This window comes from Pantherophis guttatus, chromosome 2 (assembly GCF_059756535.1).
Source record: "Pantherophis guttatus breed Tessera chromosome 2, ASM5975653v1, whole genome shotgun sequence".
Classification (NCBI taxonomy): Eukaryota; Metazoa; Chordata; class Lepidosauria; order Squamata; family Colubridae; genus Pantherophis; species Pantherophis guttatus.
In genome coordinates, this window is record NC_142064.1 from 164090817 (window position 1) to 164104055 (window position 13239).

Here is a 13239-nt window from a genome sequence, read left to right on the forward strand (position 1 = left end):
TGTAATAATCCAATTTCAAATCATTTTGCAACTCACCAATCAATAATAATTTACCTAGCTAATTTTCAAATATGATGGAATGTACTGGAGGAGGGAGGGGGTGCATTTCAGAACAGTAAGAGGTTACTAAATCCAAATGTTATGCATAAACGAAAGAGGATGAAGACAGTCCCTCCTTAATAGTCCAAAGAGTGTAGCTACAAATACTGGAGTGTTCAGTCTGGCAAGATTTTGTCTTTAAGTGTGAAACAATAAAGAATGCAGTTTGGAAGAATCATCATGTGTCATTCTTGGTTTGGGACTGACAAAGCTCCTGTCTTGCACAATCAAGATTTGTGTTAATGATCACAACAAAGCCATTGCCCACACTGTTAAAGCCTGATGAGATTTGAGCTCAACATCTGAAGGACAGCAGATTCCCTCATCTACCTAGCAAAGACTCCCATCATCATATTCAAAGAATTCTATGTTATGTGAACATAGCTATGATATCTTTCAAGTACATTTCTAAATATGTCAACAAAAACAAAACCCATAACCTACTTTAAGCCATTATTTGTTTTCATCTTATGCAAATTAAGCCTAAATTGTATTTCATTCAACATGACTTTATTTCAAGTTAAGAGCATCCAACTGAATTCTCAGATAGCTTCTTAATTGCCTGAAGATCAGTTCTGCTCTAGAATTTCTCTGAGTGATCTAAGCATTTTAAAGTAACAAATTTATTAGGGCATAAACTCTCTTAATCAGATGCATTAAGATCACACAGAGTGAACTCTGTTAGTTGAAAAGCTGCAAAATAAGGAACCTTTTGTGAGAGTTTAGAGAGTGAATTAGACATAACAAAGTCTCATTTACATTCCTGGGGCTTAAAATAGCTTGGTGGCTAATGATTTCAATGTTTCTAATGAGCGATACGGTCTATATTCTAAAACAATAGTAACAGACTCAAATGCTGTATTAAATAGCAGATCTGAACAACAAAACATGAAAAATACTAAGCTATGTTTCTTCACTTTAAATATGCATGTTAATCAAACACACTTTACCTCAAGCATTGCTGAGGGAATTATGGGAAACGTTCTATCTAGGCAGGCTTTAAAATTGATCCCAAAATGGAACAGAAACATTTTCATGGTTGCTAAAAACAATTTTTGGATGCTCCCCAAATCACAAGCATTTACCTGCCTTTGGTTCCAGTGCAGCATGGCCTTCCTTTAATATCACAGTCCATATGCAATAAACCAGTGTGGTTACTTTTGACCTGATCAGTACATATCTGTAAATAAAAGACGTTTACAATTAAAGGGGAAAAGGGATGGGGGATCGTTTTAATTTTGCATAGCTGCCTATAGTAAAGAGCAGTGGTGGGTTTCAACCGGTTCTACCCGGTTCGGGCAAACCGGTAGCGGCGGCAGTGGATGGCTCTGCCCACCCACCCGGACATCATCACGGATGCTCTGTGCATGTGCGCATGCTCACATTTGCGAACCGGTAGCAAAGGTAAGTGAAACGCACTACTGGTATAGAGTTATATTTTAGGCTATGGAAAAGTAAGAACACCACCATCAATACAATATCCCAAGATAGCAGGCATATAGTTAAAATCGTTTGTTCATTTTGTTGAAATTTGGGCTCAGAAAACAAAGATTCCTACTTGTATCCTTATGACTTGTTTGCATCGGAAAGTGGACTAGGGCAGGGGTGAAATCCAGCAGGTTCTGACAGGTTCTAGAGAACCGGTAGTGGAAATTTTGAGCAGTTCGGAGAACCGGTAGCGGAAATGTTGAACAGTTCGGAGAACCAGTAGCAGAAATTTTGAAAAGTTTGGAGAACCGCTAGCGGAAATTTTGAATAGTTTGGAGAACTGGCAAATACCACCTCTGGCTGGCCCCCGAGTGGGGTGGGAATGGAGATTTTGCAATATCCTTTCCCTAGAAGTGGGGAGGGAATGGAGATTTTGCAGTATCCTTCCCTTGGAGTGGGGTGGGAATGGAGATTTTGCAGTATCCTTCCCCTGCCACGCCCACAGAACCGGTAGTAAAAAAATTTGGATTTCACCACTGGACTAGGGTATGGCTATATATGTGGACACTTCTTCACACACATGCTACATAGAAACATGCATCTGAAGTTCCTACATTCTAACAGCAGAGAGTATCTTTGGTGCAGGGTTGAACTGTGGAATCCTTAGTGCTCCCTGAGTTTGGTTGTTTGTTTGCAGCTGTTTCATTGCCTGACCAGATAACATCACCATTGGAATGTGAGGAGGACCTTGGAGAATGAGGAGAAGAGATGATACCTAGGAAGCAGACAAGAGATGCAGAAGTCTCGGTAGCTTAGTGGTCAGTGAAGGAAACTTAGAAAGGCTCTGCCCTAATTGATCAGGCAGTTAAAAGTGGCTATGGGAAGTTTCTACTTTTAGACTTGTAAGATTCTTACAATTAAATAGAATTAGTTCTTCTAGTCGTGTTTCCTGTCTGGTTTACCTGGGAGGGCTGACACCCAGTGAGTGTAAGGTTTGCTCCGTGTTTATGTACCGCAGCTTGTCCTGCCAGTTTGGGTGGGGATATGGTTTTCTTCTTGGTATTTCCTTATTTGTTGCTTGATTGTTTGCCAACATTCATGTAACCAGGGATTAACACTAGACACCCACACTCACCGGCACTGATGATGTTACCTAGTTGGGTAATGAAATATCTAAAGCAAATAGCCAAGCTAGATAGCACCAGGGATTCCACACAGCAATTTTTCCTCTACACACTTTCCTACCATTTTATCCTAGTTCTTGAAAATAAACTCTTTTGCTACAATTCAGCCTTTCACTCTATGTAAGAAGTACAAACAGGGTACCAGAATCCACCCTGTTTGAATTTGGTAAATGGGTATTACTTAGAAAAAAATCCAAGCATGCATGCAGGAACTCGCAGTTCCTTCTCTCATTAGGCAGACTTCTCTATGAAGCAAACTGTGCTGCGCCAGGTAACCAGGCAGACAAGCAGCTCCTTCTTTCTTTTTTTTTTTTTTTAATTTGATTTATATGCCACCCTTCTCCGGAGACTCAGGGCGGCTTACAATGCATTAAGCAATAGCCTTCATACTTTTTGTATATTTATACAAAGTCAGCTTATTGCCCCCACAAACTGGGTCCTCATTTAACCTACCTTAGAAAGGATGGAAGGCTGAGTCAACCTTGAGCCTTGGAGAGATTCGAACCAGCAGTAAATTGCAGGCAGCTGTGTTAATAACAGGGTGCTTAGACCACTGTACTATCAAGGCTCTTATCCTCACATAAAATCATTTTCAGTCAACATAGAAATTAGTGAGACAATTAACAGTGATGATTTATTTAAGCCCCATTAATCTCAATGAGACTCAGTTCTTTCAAGGGAAAGAAGGTAGGTAAGTAGGTAGATAGGAAGGAAGAGTCAGGTAGGTAGCAAGGAAGGATCTTTACTGGCCACTTGGTGATGTCATCTGGCCAGACATGAGGTGGGTTTGAAGCTGGTTCCTCACAGGTCCTGTTGGAAGACAAACAGATAGCAGTGAAGAGTTGGAAATTCCCTAACATCTTACATTCCATGTTTCCCCCTCTCATCTTATTCATAAGGCACGTGACCTTTGTTGAGGTGAGGATATGTCTCACCTGGGATCCTGAGAACAAACTGCTCCTGATATCCTCCAACTTGAATTGCTGGGGTCAACAGTTGGTGGATTATAGTCTGGCCACTTTACGAACGTGGCCAATGTTTCCTATGGAGAAAAAAATGACTTTGTAAACTATGTAACAGCATTCGCAAATAATATTTCTGTAATACACATCCAGATTTTTAAAGGAATAAAAATCTCATTAGAAGTCTGCTCATATAATTTTCTCCCACATGTAATCTGCCTTATGACCATGATCACCATCTCTGAGAATGTTATTGAAGTACAATAACTACCCTATAACAAAGTATTAAGTACAGTAGAAGAAAAATAAAGAAAAAAAGAAAAAGTCTAGAAAACATGGAGGGTGACTTTCAATTATTACTAAAATTTACAGTAACTATATTAATCCCATGACCAGCCATAGCCCATAAACACTGATAATTATGGAACTGTTAACAATATTTGAAAGGAGATTGTTACAATAGAATTTAAATGTACATTTTAGTACATCGGCTTTTCCTCTGCTTTATTTCTAGAAAACAGTGATCACTAACCTCACAGAGAAAAAAAATGGCAGAATTAAACCATGATTCTCAAAGCTCATGAAGCTCACATGGAAGCTTTCTTCAACTTGAAACCTACTGGCTGGGAATTCTGGAAGATGCAGTGCCAAACTCATTTCAAACCCCAGTCTGAAGAAGGTCATTATCAGCTGTCAGAATGTGCTCTTACCGAGCAATCCTCACGCAGAGTCTGAACACAACCCGAGTTATCATTCTGCACACAGCAGCCAGAGTGACGCTCTTTCTCCCTCTCTTTCTGAATCAGCTTCTCAATCTGTTGGTCCTTCCGGATACAGGGGGAGAACTTGGCTCCCAGATGGATCAAGTCAATCTGAAATAGAAAGTTGCAGTGTAAAAAACATTCAAGAAATAAGGATTTTGCCATGTAACGTCTCCTCCCACCCCATCCCAGTGAGTGGTGGAGGACTTCAGCAAAAGCCATGCATATTGAGAATGACTCAAAGGGCTAAACTGCATGCTCCCTTTTGTTACTGTTGTGGAAGGTAGATGGATTGCTATGCATGTTCTGTATTCTTCCTCTTCCAGGTCTCATGAAAAGTAGAAATATGTGTTGTGCATTCCAGAAGAATTTGCATGTGTCCCCTTCCTTATACCAGCTCTTAGATGTAAATGTAAAATATTCTCTCTTCTTCTTGGGAATTCCGTGGAGTAGTTACAATTCTCAGCTGGCACCTAAATACTTCTTTTTGTGGCACATTTTCTCAATTAGGGTTGAAAAATGTATGAGAGGAATGGAACAGCTAATGCTGAGGTGGAGAACACACCCACTGATAGGGAGCAGTCTAATTTTTCATGTGGTGCAGCTGGTGACCATATGATCCGATGGGAATAATGGCCAACCTGTGAGCACCATGCAGCTCCCATCCATTTTTTGAACCTGCAGAACCTCCAAAATCACACTACTAAGATCTGATGACAAGTTGTTGTTGTTTTTTTTAATTTGATTTATATGCTGCCCTTCTCTGGAGACTCAGGGCGGCTTACAATGCGTTAAGCAATAGCCTTCATACTTTTGTATATTTATACAAAGTCAGCTTATTGCCCCCACAAACTGGGTCCTCAATTTACCTACCTTAGAAAGAATGGAAGGCTGAGTCAACCTTGAGCCTAGGGAGATTTAAACTTGCAATAATTGCAGGCAGCTGAATGTTAATAACAGGCTATTAGTCTGCTGCGCCACCAGGCTCAAGTTACTACAGCTTGGTTGTTGAGAAGAGAATCTGCTTAGTTGTAGTTTAGAACATCTACAGTAGAGTGTGATAAGAGTCTCTACTTCTGCTCTAGTTGCTTACAATCAATTCAAACCAGGAAGTTACAGACTTCTTATGCAATGAGTCATTGAGTAGCACATGGCAGAAATTTCTTTTTAGAAGCAATTAAAAAAAAAAAAAAAAGGAAAAACAGCCTTTACCGAACTTGGGCCAATCCAGAAGTTCTCCTGTTGGCTGTATTTCACACTTTCATACACGCCTTTGTTTCGTAGTATCTGCAAAATAATGATGAAATTCCAAGGTCAGGTCAAAGAAATAACAAGTACCTCAAGGTACAGATTAAAGGGGGCCTTTTCCCCATAAAGGCAAATGGTAGATGTCAGCAGGAGTGGTTTTCTGAGTGCATCACATTTTCAAAACCTTTCACAAAAAGATAGGGTTTCATAGAAAACTGAAGAATATTTATTCAAGGGAAACTATTTTAAATCTTTTTTTTTTTTTTTTGCTAACCTGCATTTGAATCTATAGTCTTCCAATTTTCTGGGTAGACTGCATCAAAGAATCTTAGCCCACTCACTGCTTTATTTATATTGCTAAAAGAAAAGTATGCCAATCTTATCCCAAAGGTTCTTTTTCAAGAGGCAACTGGACTTTCTGGTTTTTCTTTGAAGACATTTCGCTTTTCATCCAAAAATCCTCTTCTTGGATGAGAAGCGAAACGTCTTCAAAGAAAAACCAGAAAATCCACTCGCCTTTTGAAAAAAGAACCTTTGGGACAACCATGACTAGGATGACAGAGAATCTCCATAGACATTATACAAATCTTAAGTTTCTCTGGCTGCAGATTTTAGGTTTTTTGCACTGGGCCAATTAGTGTTCAGCACAGAATATTATCTACTAGAGGATTCTAAAGTTTTTTCAGATGTTCCAGTTGCCACATCTGTTTGGGTCTGCTAGATGTACGGTAAATACCTGATAAGATCTACATTGAGAGGGAGTTAATTTCCAGGTCCAGTTTGACCTGCTGTTTTGAACTTTCAAGTCCCAAGAGTTTAAATCCAGGGTGTCTCCCTTAGGCAGCCTCCTCCAGATCCAATGGAGCTATAGAATTCCCAGCTAACCTAGCTATGGGCCATTCTGACTGGGAATTCTGAGAATAATAGTTCTAATATATCTGCAGGGCAATTGATTAAGAAAAGTTAATTTAGATCATTAGACAAGAGTCCTGCTCCCAGTGTCAGCACTGCTTGAACTGACTGGATGCCAGTCCATTGCCTGTCTGATACAAAGAGCAGTGCATGACTAGTTCAATAGATTAGATTATTTTTTAAAAATTCTTAAAATATTAGTTAAGAACCATGTTGTTTTATTGGGCGTTTGGAGAAAGGTTGCATTTTACTTCAAAAATTCTTCATTTGTAATTAATATGTAATGGTTACATATGCCGGCTTTATTTTCAATAGTTTACATTGTACAGGTAGTCCTTGTTTAGTGACCACAATTGGGAATATCTCAGTTGTTAAATGATGTGGTCACTAAGTGAAACCGTGACTGTGCTTACAATCTTACTTTAGGTTTCCTTTGCTTTATTGATCTATAAAGGACATACATGTGAGGATCGGTTGCAAAGTTACTTTTTCATTACAGTCGTAATTAGGAATGGTGACTAAATGAGGCAATCGCTAAACTAACATTAATTATATACCAAGGTATCTTTTAAATAGTAGCTGGCCACCCAGAGGTTTTTAAAAGATGGGGTAGAAAAGATGTTCACATTTTCATATTTCACAGAAACCACCAAGTAAGCAGTACTGAAATATAATTAGACTCACTAATTCTGTTTTCACATGCTGAGCAAAGCCGATTGGAGCAAATCCGTAAGTGCAAATGATAAGTAGAGTGATGATGATGTGGACAAATGTGATCCAGTACGTAAAATAAGGCCTGTTTCAGACAAAGCAGAAAGAAAGGGTGGTAGAAAGTGTCAGAAACTAGAAAAGATTCTGTAGATAAATCTCAGTCTGATATTCTTTGTTAAGAAAGAGACCAACTAACCCTAACATTTAGACTTATATACTGCTTCACAGTGCTTTACAGTCCTGTCTAAGCAGTTTACAAAATTAGCATATTGCCCTCAATAATCTGGGTCTCTATTTTACCGACCTCAGAAGGATGGACGGCTGAGTCAATCTTGAGCAAGTCAGGATCGAACTCCTGTCAGTCGACAGAATTAGCCTGCAATACTGCATTCTAACCACTGCGCCGCCACCACTACACCTAAACATTTAGAAAGCATGGCTAATTCAGTAAGTATCTGATCCACAAAAGACAATGAATATGCAGTATCCAGGACACAACATGGAAGAGAACGACAGATAACTTCCACAGTCAAAATATCCCCTTTTCCAATTGAAATACACTCCTTGCCCACCTACAAATAGATCGTTTATTTCTGCTATGGGGTGAACACACTTTAGAGTGACTTAATTACTGATTTGTTACATTTTAATCCTACTTCTTCTCCAAGTTCAAAGAGGCATTTAAAAGGGACTCCTTTAACTTCATCCCCCTAGCAATCCAACTGGGCAGGTTGGACTGCAAGAAAACGACTAATCCATAGTCACCCTGGAGCTTTGGTGGTCTGCTGCTACCTGTGGCTGTCTGTGATCTCCAGCTGTGACCGTACCACACTGCTGATGCTCCGACGATACGTTCTGTTCAGCCAGTTGCCCACCACTCCCAACCCATAGTAGCGCTTCTTGCGGTCAAAGGCAAAGTGCTTCACCCTGGAAGCAATCCGAGTGCCCCTCTTCGGAGCAGAAGTTGTTTGTTGGAGGCTTTTGAGGGCAACAGCTCCTCCATGCCTGCAGAACAAGAAAGGACATATTTGAAAACTCAGCATGAGTTTGACAGCCTGACAACAGTGATACATATAGAATTATTCCAGGATTCTAAGAATTGTGTTCTGCAAATGTTACTTGATCTCAGCAAATGGGCATGTCTTTGAAGTATCATGGGCCCGATAGGTAATCCTCGACTTATTTATTTATTTATTGGTTCGATTTATATGCCGCCCTTCTCCGGAGACTCAGGGTGGCTTACAATGCGTTAAGCAATAGCTTTCATACTTTTGTATATACCTGCTTAGTAGGGCTTTCGGCCCCCCCAAGCGGTGTTCTTTTTTTATACAAAGTCAGCTTATTGCCCCCACAATCCGGGTCCTCATTTTACCTACCTCGGAAGAATGAAAGGCTGAGTCAACCTTGAGCCTGGTGAGATTTGAACTTGCAGTAATTGCAGGCAGCTGGTGCTACTTAACAGCACTTTAGTCTGCTGCGCTACCAAGGCTCTTTATAACAGTTTAGTGACCGTTCGAAGTTACAACAGCACTGAAAAAAGTAACTTTTGACCATTTTTCACACTTATGACTTTTGCTACATCCCCATGGTCATGTGGTTTACATTCAGCTGCTTGACAACTGAATGTAAGTTCATACTTATGATGGTTGCAGTGTCCCGGGGACATGTGACCATCTTTTGCAACCTTCCAACAAGCAAAGTCAAGGGGGAAGCCAAATTCACTTAACAATCTTGCTACTAATTTAACAACTGCAGCGATTCACTTAACAACTGTGGCAAGAAAAATTGTAAAATGGGGCAAAAACCCCACTTAACAAATTTCTCACTTAGCAACATTCTGGGCTGCATTGTGATTGTAAGTCGAGGATTACCTGTAACTGGTTCTCTGTTTGCCACCTCCCACCCCAGCACATTTTCTTTTGCAATGCCTACTTTATGCAGAGAAAGATAAGAAAATCAATAGAGCAGTTGATTGAGTTAAGTTTAATCTTGAACAGAATTTTTTTTCTAGGAAATGATAAGATGACCAAGATTCAAGTGTCTTTGTTTGATTCTTGGTGCATCAGAGTTACTTATCTGAATTTTTAATATCATCTTTCCTCTCCTCCACTATGTTTGAATTATTCTTTTCCACCTTGCAACTGTCACCTTCTCTACAACACTAACCGTGTTTCCCTGAAAATAAGACCTTGTGTTATATTTTTTTGAACCCTGAAATAAGCGCTGGGCCTTATTGCATGCGCTCAAAAGCCTGATTGGGCTTATTATCAGGGGATGTCTTATTTTGGGGGAAACAGGGTAGATGTAAATGTCTTCAGCATTTAAGACAAGCGATTAGCATTGTCTACAACAGGGGTCCCCAACCCCCGGTCCGTGGACCAGCAATGGGCTGTGCATGCCAGCAACCGGGCCACGCAAACAAGTGAAGTCCCATAGGTGGGATGCAGGCAGCACATAAAACTACACCCCCTCCAGTCTGCGGAAAAAACATTTTCCATGGAAACGGTCCCTGGTGCCCAAAAGGTTGGGGGCTACTGGTCTACAACTCTTAGATGTAAATGTCTTCAGCATTTAAGACAAGCAATTCAAGTGGCCAATCTTGTTTCAAAAGGCTAGTTCCCTGCTTCAGATCCTCCTGTTCCAAAGCTTTCACTTTCTGAGGAAAGAGATATTGATACCATTTTAAACTACTTAAAATGGTCTTTGCAGGGAATATTTATATTCATAATAGAAATGTCGTCTCCATCCTTCAAATACTTATCAGGATGACATACTTTATAAATATCTTAAAAGTGCAAGACATGCATCTATAATTCAGTCGTGAAGCAGCAAAAACCAGGAGTACAGTTTATAGTTCACTGGAAGATAAATTGTTGCTGACAAATGGAAGCACTTTATTTTAGGATTGTTTTAAAAGTCTTGCTGTGACAAAGTAGCCTTTATAGCACGAAGAATCCAAAACAAGAATGTCATAGAAAAAAGGATGTGTGTTGGGTTTATTTTGGGTTCTCTGGAGTAGGAAAGCTTTGTTTCCAGGTGATTGTGGCAACAACAGCTCACAGTTGGTGACATGAATCAGGGGACATTTCCTATGAACAGGAGGCTAGGGGTGATGGGCCATCAGTCCAAATGGGTGTCTAAGACTCACTGGAAAGGTTGGTCAGCCTCGGGTGACTTGCCGTCTTCTTGTAAGGCAAGCCCACGGTAGCCAGTAGCAGAGAGAGGTGGGGATTCAAATACATCATCTTGCATGGAGCACATCTCCTCATGTGCATCAACCTGTAAGAAAGGGGAATTGTTCCTCATGGCCCCATTTCAAGTGAGAACTGTATACCTTGTTCAGTGAAGGATCCAGTTATTCTGGCAAACACCATTGTTATCTAGGTATCTAATCATACACACCTTTGTAACATCTGATAGAAAAAAGCAGCACACACAAACTGCCTACTGGATTATGGATTACTGCCCAATATCATGTTTTATATAGGAACCCCCCCCCCCAGATATGATGAGGCTGCAGTTGCCAGAATTTCCAAGCAAATTGAATGAATCAATGAGAAAATACACACACATACACACCCAAACACACACACCCATATATATACACACACACACCCTGCTTCCCCCAAAATAAGACATCCCTTGATAATAAACCCAATCGGGTTTTTGAGCGCATGGCAATAAGGCCAAGTGCTTATTTCAGGGTTCAACAAAATATAAGACAGGGTCTTATTTGGGGGGAATCACAGTGTATGTGTGTATATACAAACATACATATGTACACACACATATATATAGTGTATGTGTGTGTGTATGACAAGCAAAGGAAGGAAGGAAGGAAGGAAGGAAGGAAGGAAGGAAGGAAGGAAGGAAGGAAGGAAGGAAGGAAGGAAGGAAGGAAGGAAGGAAGGAAGGAAGGAAGGAAGGAATCATTACAGTCAAAGGCTAGCCAGAGAGTCCAATAAAGTAGAAGGGGTGGCTTTGTTTTTTTGAATGGCAGGTTTAGTTCATAATCAATATAAATTCACATCATCAAAAAAGAGTTTAATGTAGGACATTTGAAGACAATTTATTTTGCATCTAAACATACAATCAATGCTCTGCTTACGTTTGCCTGACAGATCAAGCCATAATATAGCTCAGCTAACAATAAGCCAACTGCACTCGCTAGCAATTCCCAGGGTAAGCTTCACTGACAATCTGTAACAGTGGCTGGCTGGGGAATTTTGGGAGTTGATGTCCACATATCTTAAAGTAGTCCAGATTGAGAAACATTGATCTATAGAAACTTAGTTTCCAAAAATGTAATTCAATTCAAATTCATTATTTTCCAATGGAATAAAATGGAAGGGAAGGCAGGAATGTGAGAGGAATCAATCTATGGGAAAAGTTGGGGGGGAGGGGAAATAAAGCAAAATATATTGTATACCATGGACATGTAAACATCTTCTTTCATTCACACTCAGCCTTCCCCTTTGCCCCACTCCTATATACTTCACAAGGTTCACATGCAATCCACAATTTACAGGCTGTGAACTCAACATTTAAGCATTTTGTTTGATCCAGGACTTCTGGCTTACTCTCTGCAGCACTGCCCATAATTTGCTAGCCATGCTTATTTACAAGAAGAACCAGCGGATGTGATTGTGCATGTTCACATGTAAGTCTTAGCAAAGCTTAGCAAGCCGTGTGAATAGTGCAATATAAAGGGAACATAAAGAAATCAGTCAGACAGTAGCACAGTGGACCCTTGCAATGTTTTCTGAGCACAAAATAATTCACATCAACAGTGCCTTTGCCAAACAAATAATGCTTCAAACTAGTGAGAGTGCAATTACTAGAAGCAAGGCCAGGCAAAAATAGTTCCCTCATCCCAATGTGTGGAAGGAGCCTTACCTTCACCCAGTGAGGGCCCCTGTCGGATAGCTCTTTCCCACGCCATTCATGCTGTATCAGAAACACCACTTCATGACCAGTTTTTAAAATTGGGACAATGCTAGCTGCAGGATGTCATGGATCTATCTCCCCTCCCCATTTGCTAGATAAATTCCTCTGGGCAAAGGACATGTCCAGGCATGCCTAGATTAAAAGCAACCCAAATATTTATATTCCAGCTGTTTTCCTTGTGACTTGTCCTAATGCTACAGCTACAGTAGAAATCAAGTAGAATACAGTCGAAATCCACAGGAATTCAAGGCAAGCGTGGGTCAGTTTAAATCTCCCACTTTGGAAGCTTACCTAGAAGAACGCTGTTGGTGAACCTGTTTTGCCTCCTTTAAATTCATGGTGAAAAGGCCGTATCTTATAGCAAGGAGTATTTTAATAATAATAAAATATTCAAGCTCCTAAAAGTTTATGTAGCTAAATATGATATTAATTAATAGAGACTATGTTTTGTTTTATTTTGAAATGTAATTGATCTTATTAGTCTTTTTGCCTAGCCTCCGGAATGATGTTACTCACACATGGGGCTGTTGAGTATACATGCCTATTTATTTCTTGCATGAAAAAAAATAGAAATATCTGGGGGGAAAATCCCAATCCTCTTCCAGAAGAGCAGTGCTTGGGGCTGTATTCTCATGAATGGGTGAGACAATCATGAATGGTTTAACAATCATGCTAGCACATCCACCTTAAAAAATGTATATATAAGCCATAGTAAAATTGTTAGATCTGGGCTGGAAAGACGGCATCAAAGACTTAAGAACTTTCAAAATCTCTTTTGCCTGGCAGCCTGTTTTACTTCACAGGGCTGAAGGTTCAGCTTCTCCCAGGATCATCAGAAGGCACCAAGCATGACCACTTGCTTGAAACAAAGGCTTGCTTTGAAATGGCGCAAGGATTTTTAATTTATGGGTAGCACAGCATCACAAACTGAAAAGAGAGGGAACAGAGGGAGACTCAATAAAGAAGCGAGAAAGCTCTCAAAATCCA

At 40.1% G+C, this 13239-nt stretch overlaps 1 protein-coding gene across 1 annotated transcript in view; it reads right to left on the minus strand.

The window, feature by feature from the left end:
- Window positions 1-13239, minus strand: part of RHBDF2 (rhomboid 5 homolog 2) — a 93254-nt gene that overhangs the window by 17129 nt on the left and 62886 nt on the right. The window contains exons 7-14 of the mRNA XM_034408570.3: window positions 10454-10584; window positions 8098-8310; window positions 7279-7390; window positions 5647-5721; window positions 4384-4545; window positions 3647-3753; window positions 3458-3521; window positions 1185-1279 (exon numbers count right to left, since the gene is read on the minus strand). Of these exons, the coding sequence (XP_034264461.1) occupies window positions 1185-1279; window positions 3458-3521; window positions 3647-3753; window positions 4384-4545; window positions 5647-5721; window positions 7279-7390; window positions 8098-8310; window positions 10454-10584 (959 nt within the window). The remainder of the gene's footprint in view (window positions 1-1184; window positions 1280-3457; window positions 3522-3646; window positions 3754-4383; window positions 4546-5646; window positions 5722-7278; window positions 7391-8097; window positions 8311-10453; window positions 10585-13239) is intronic.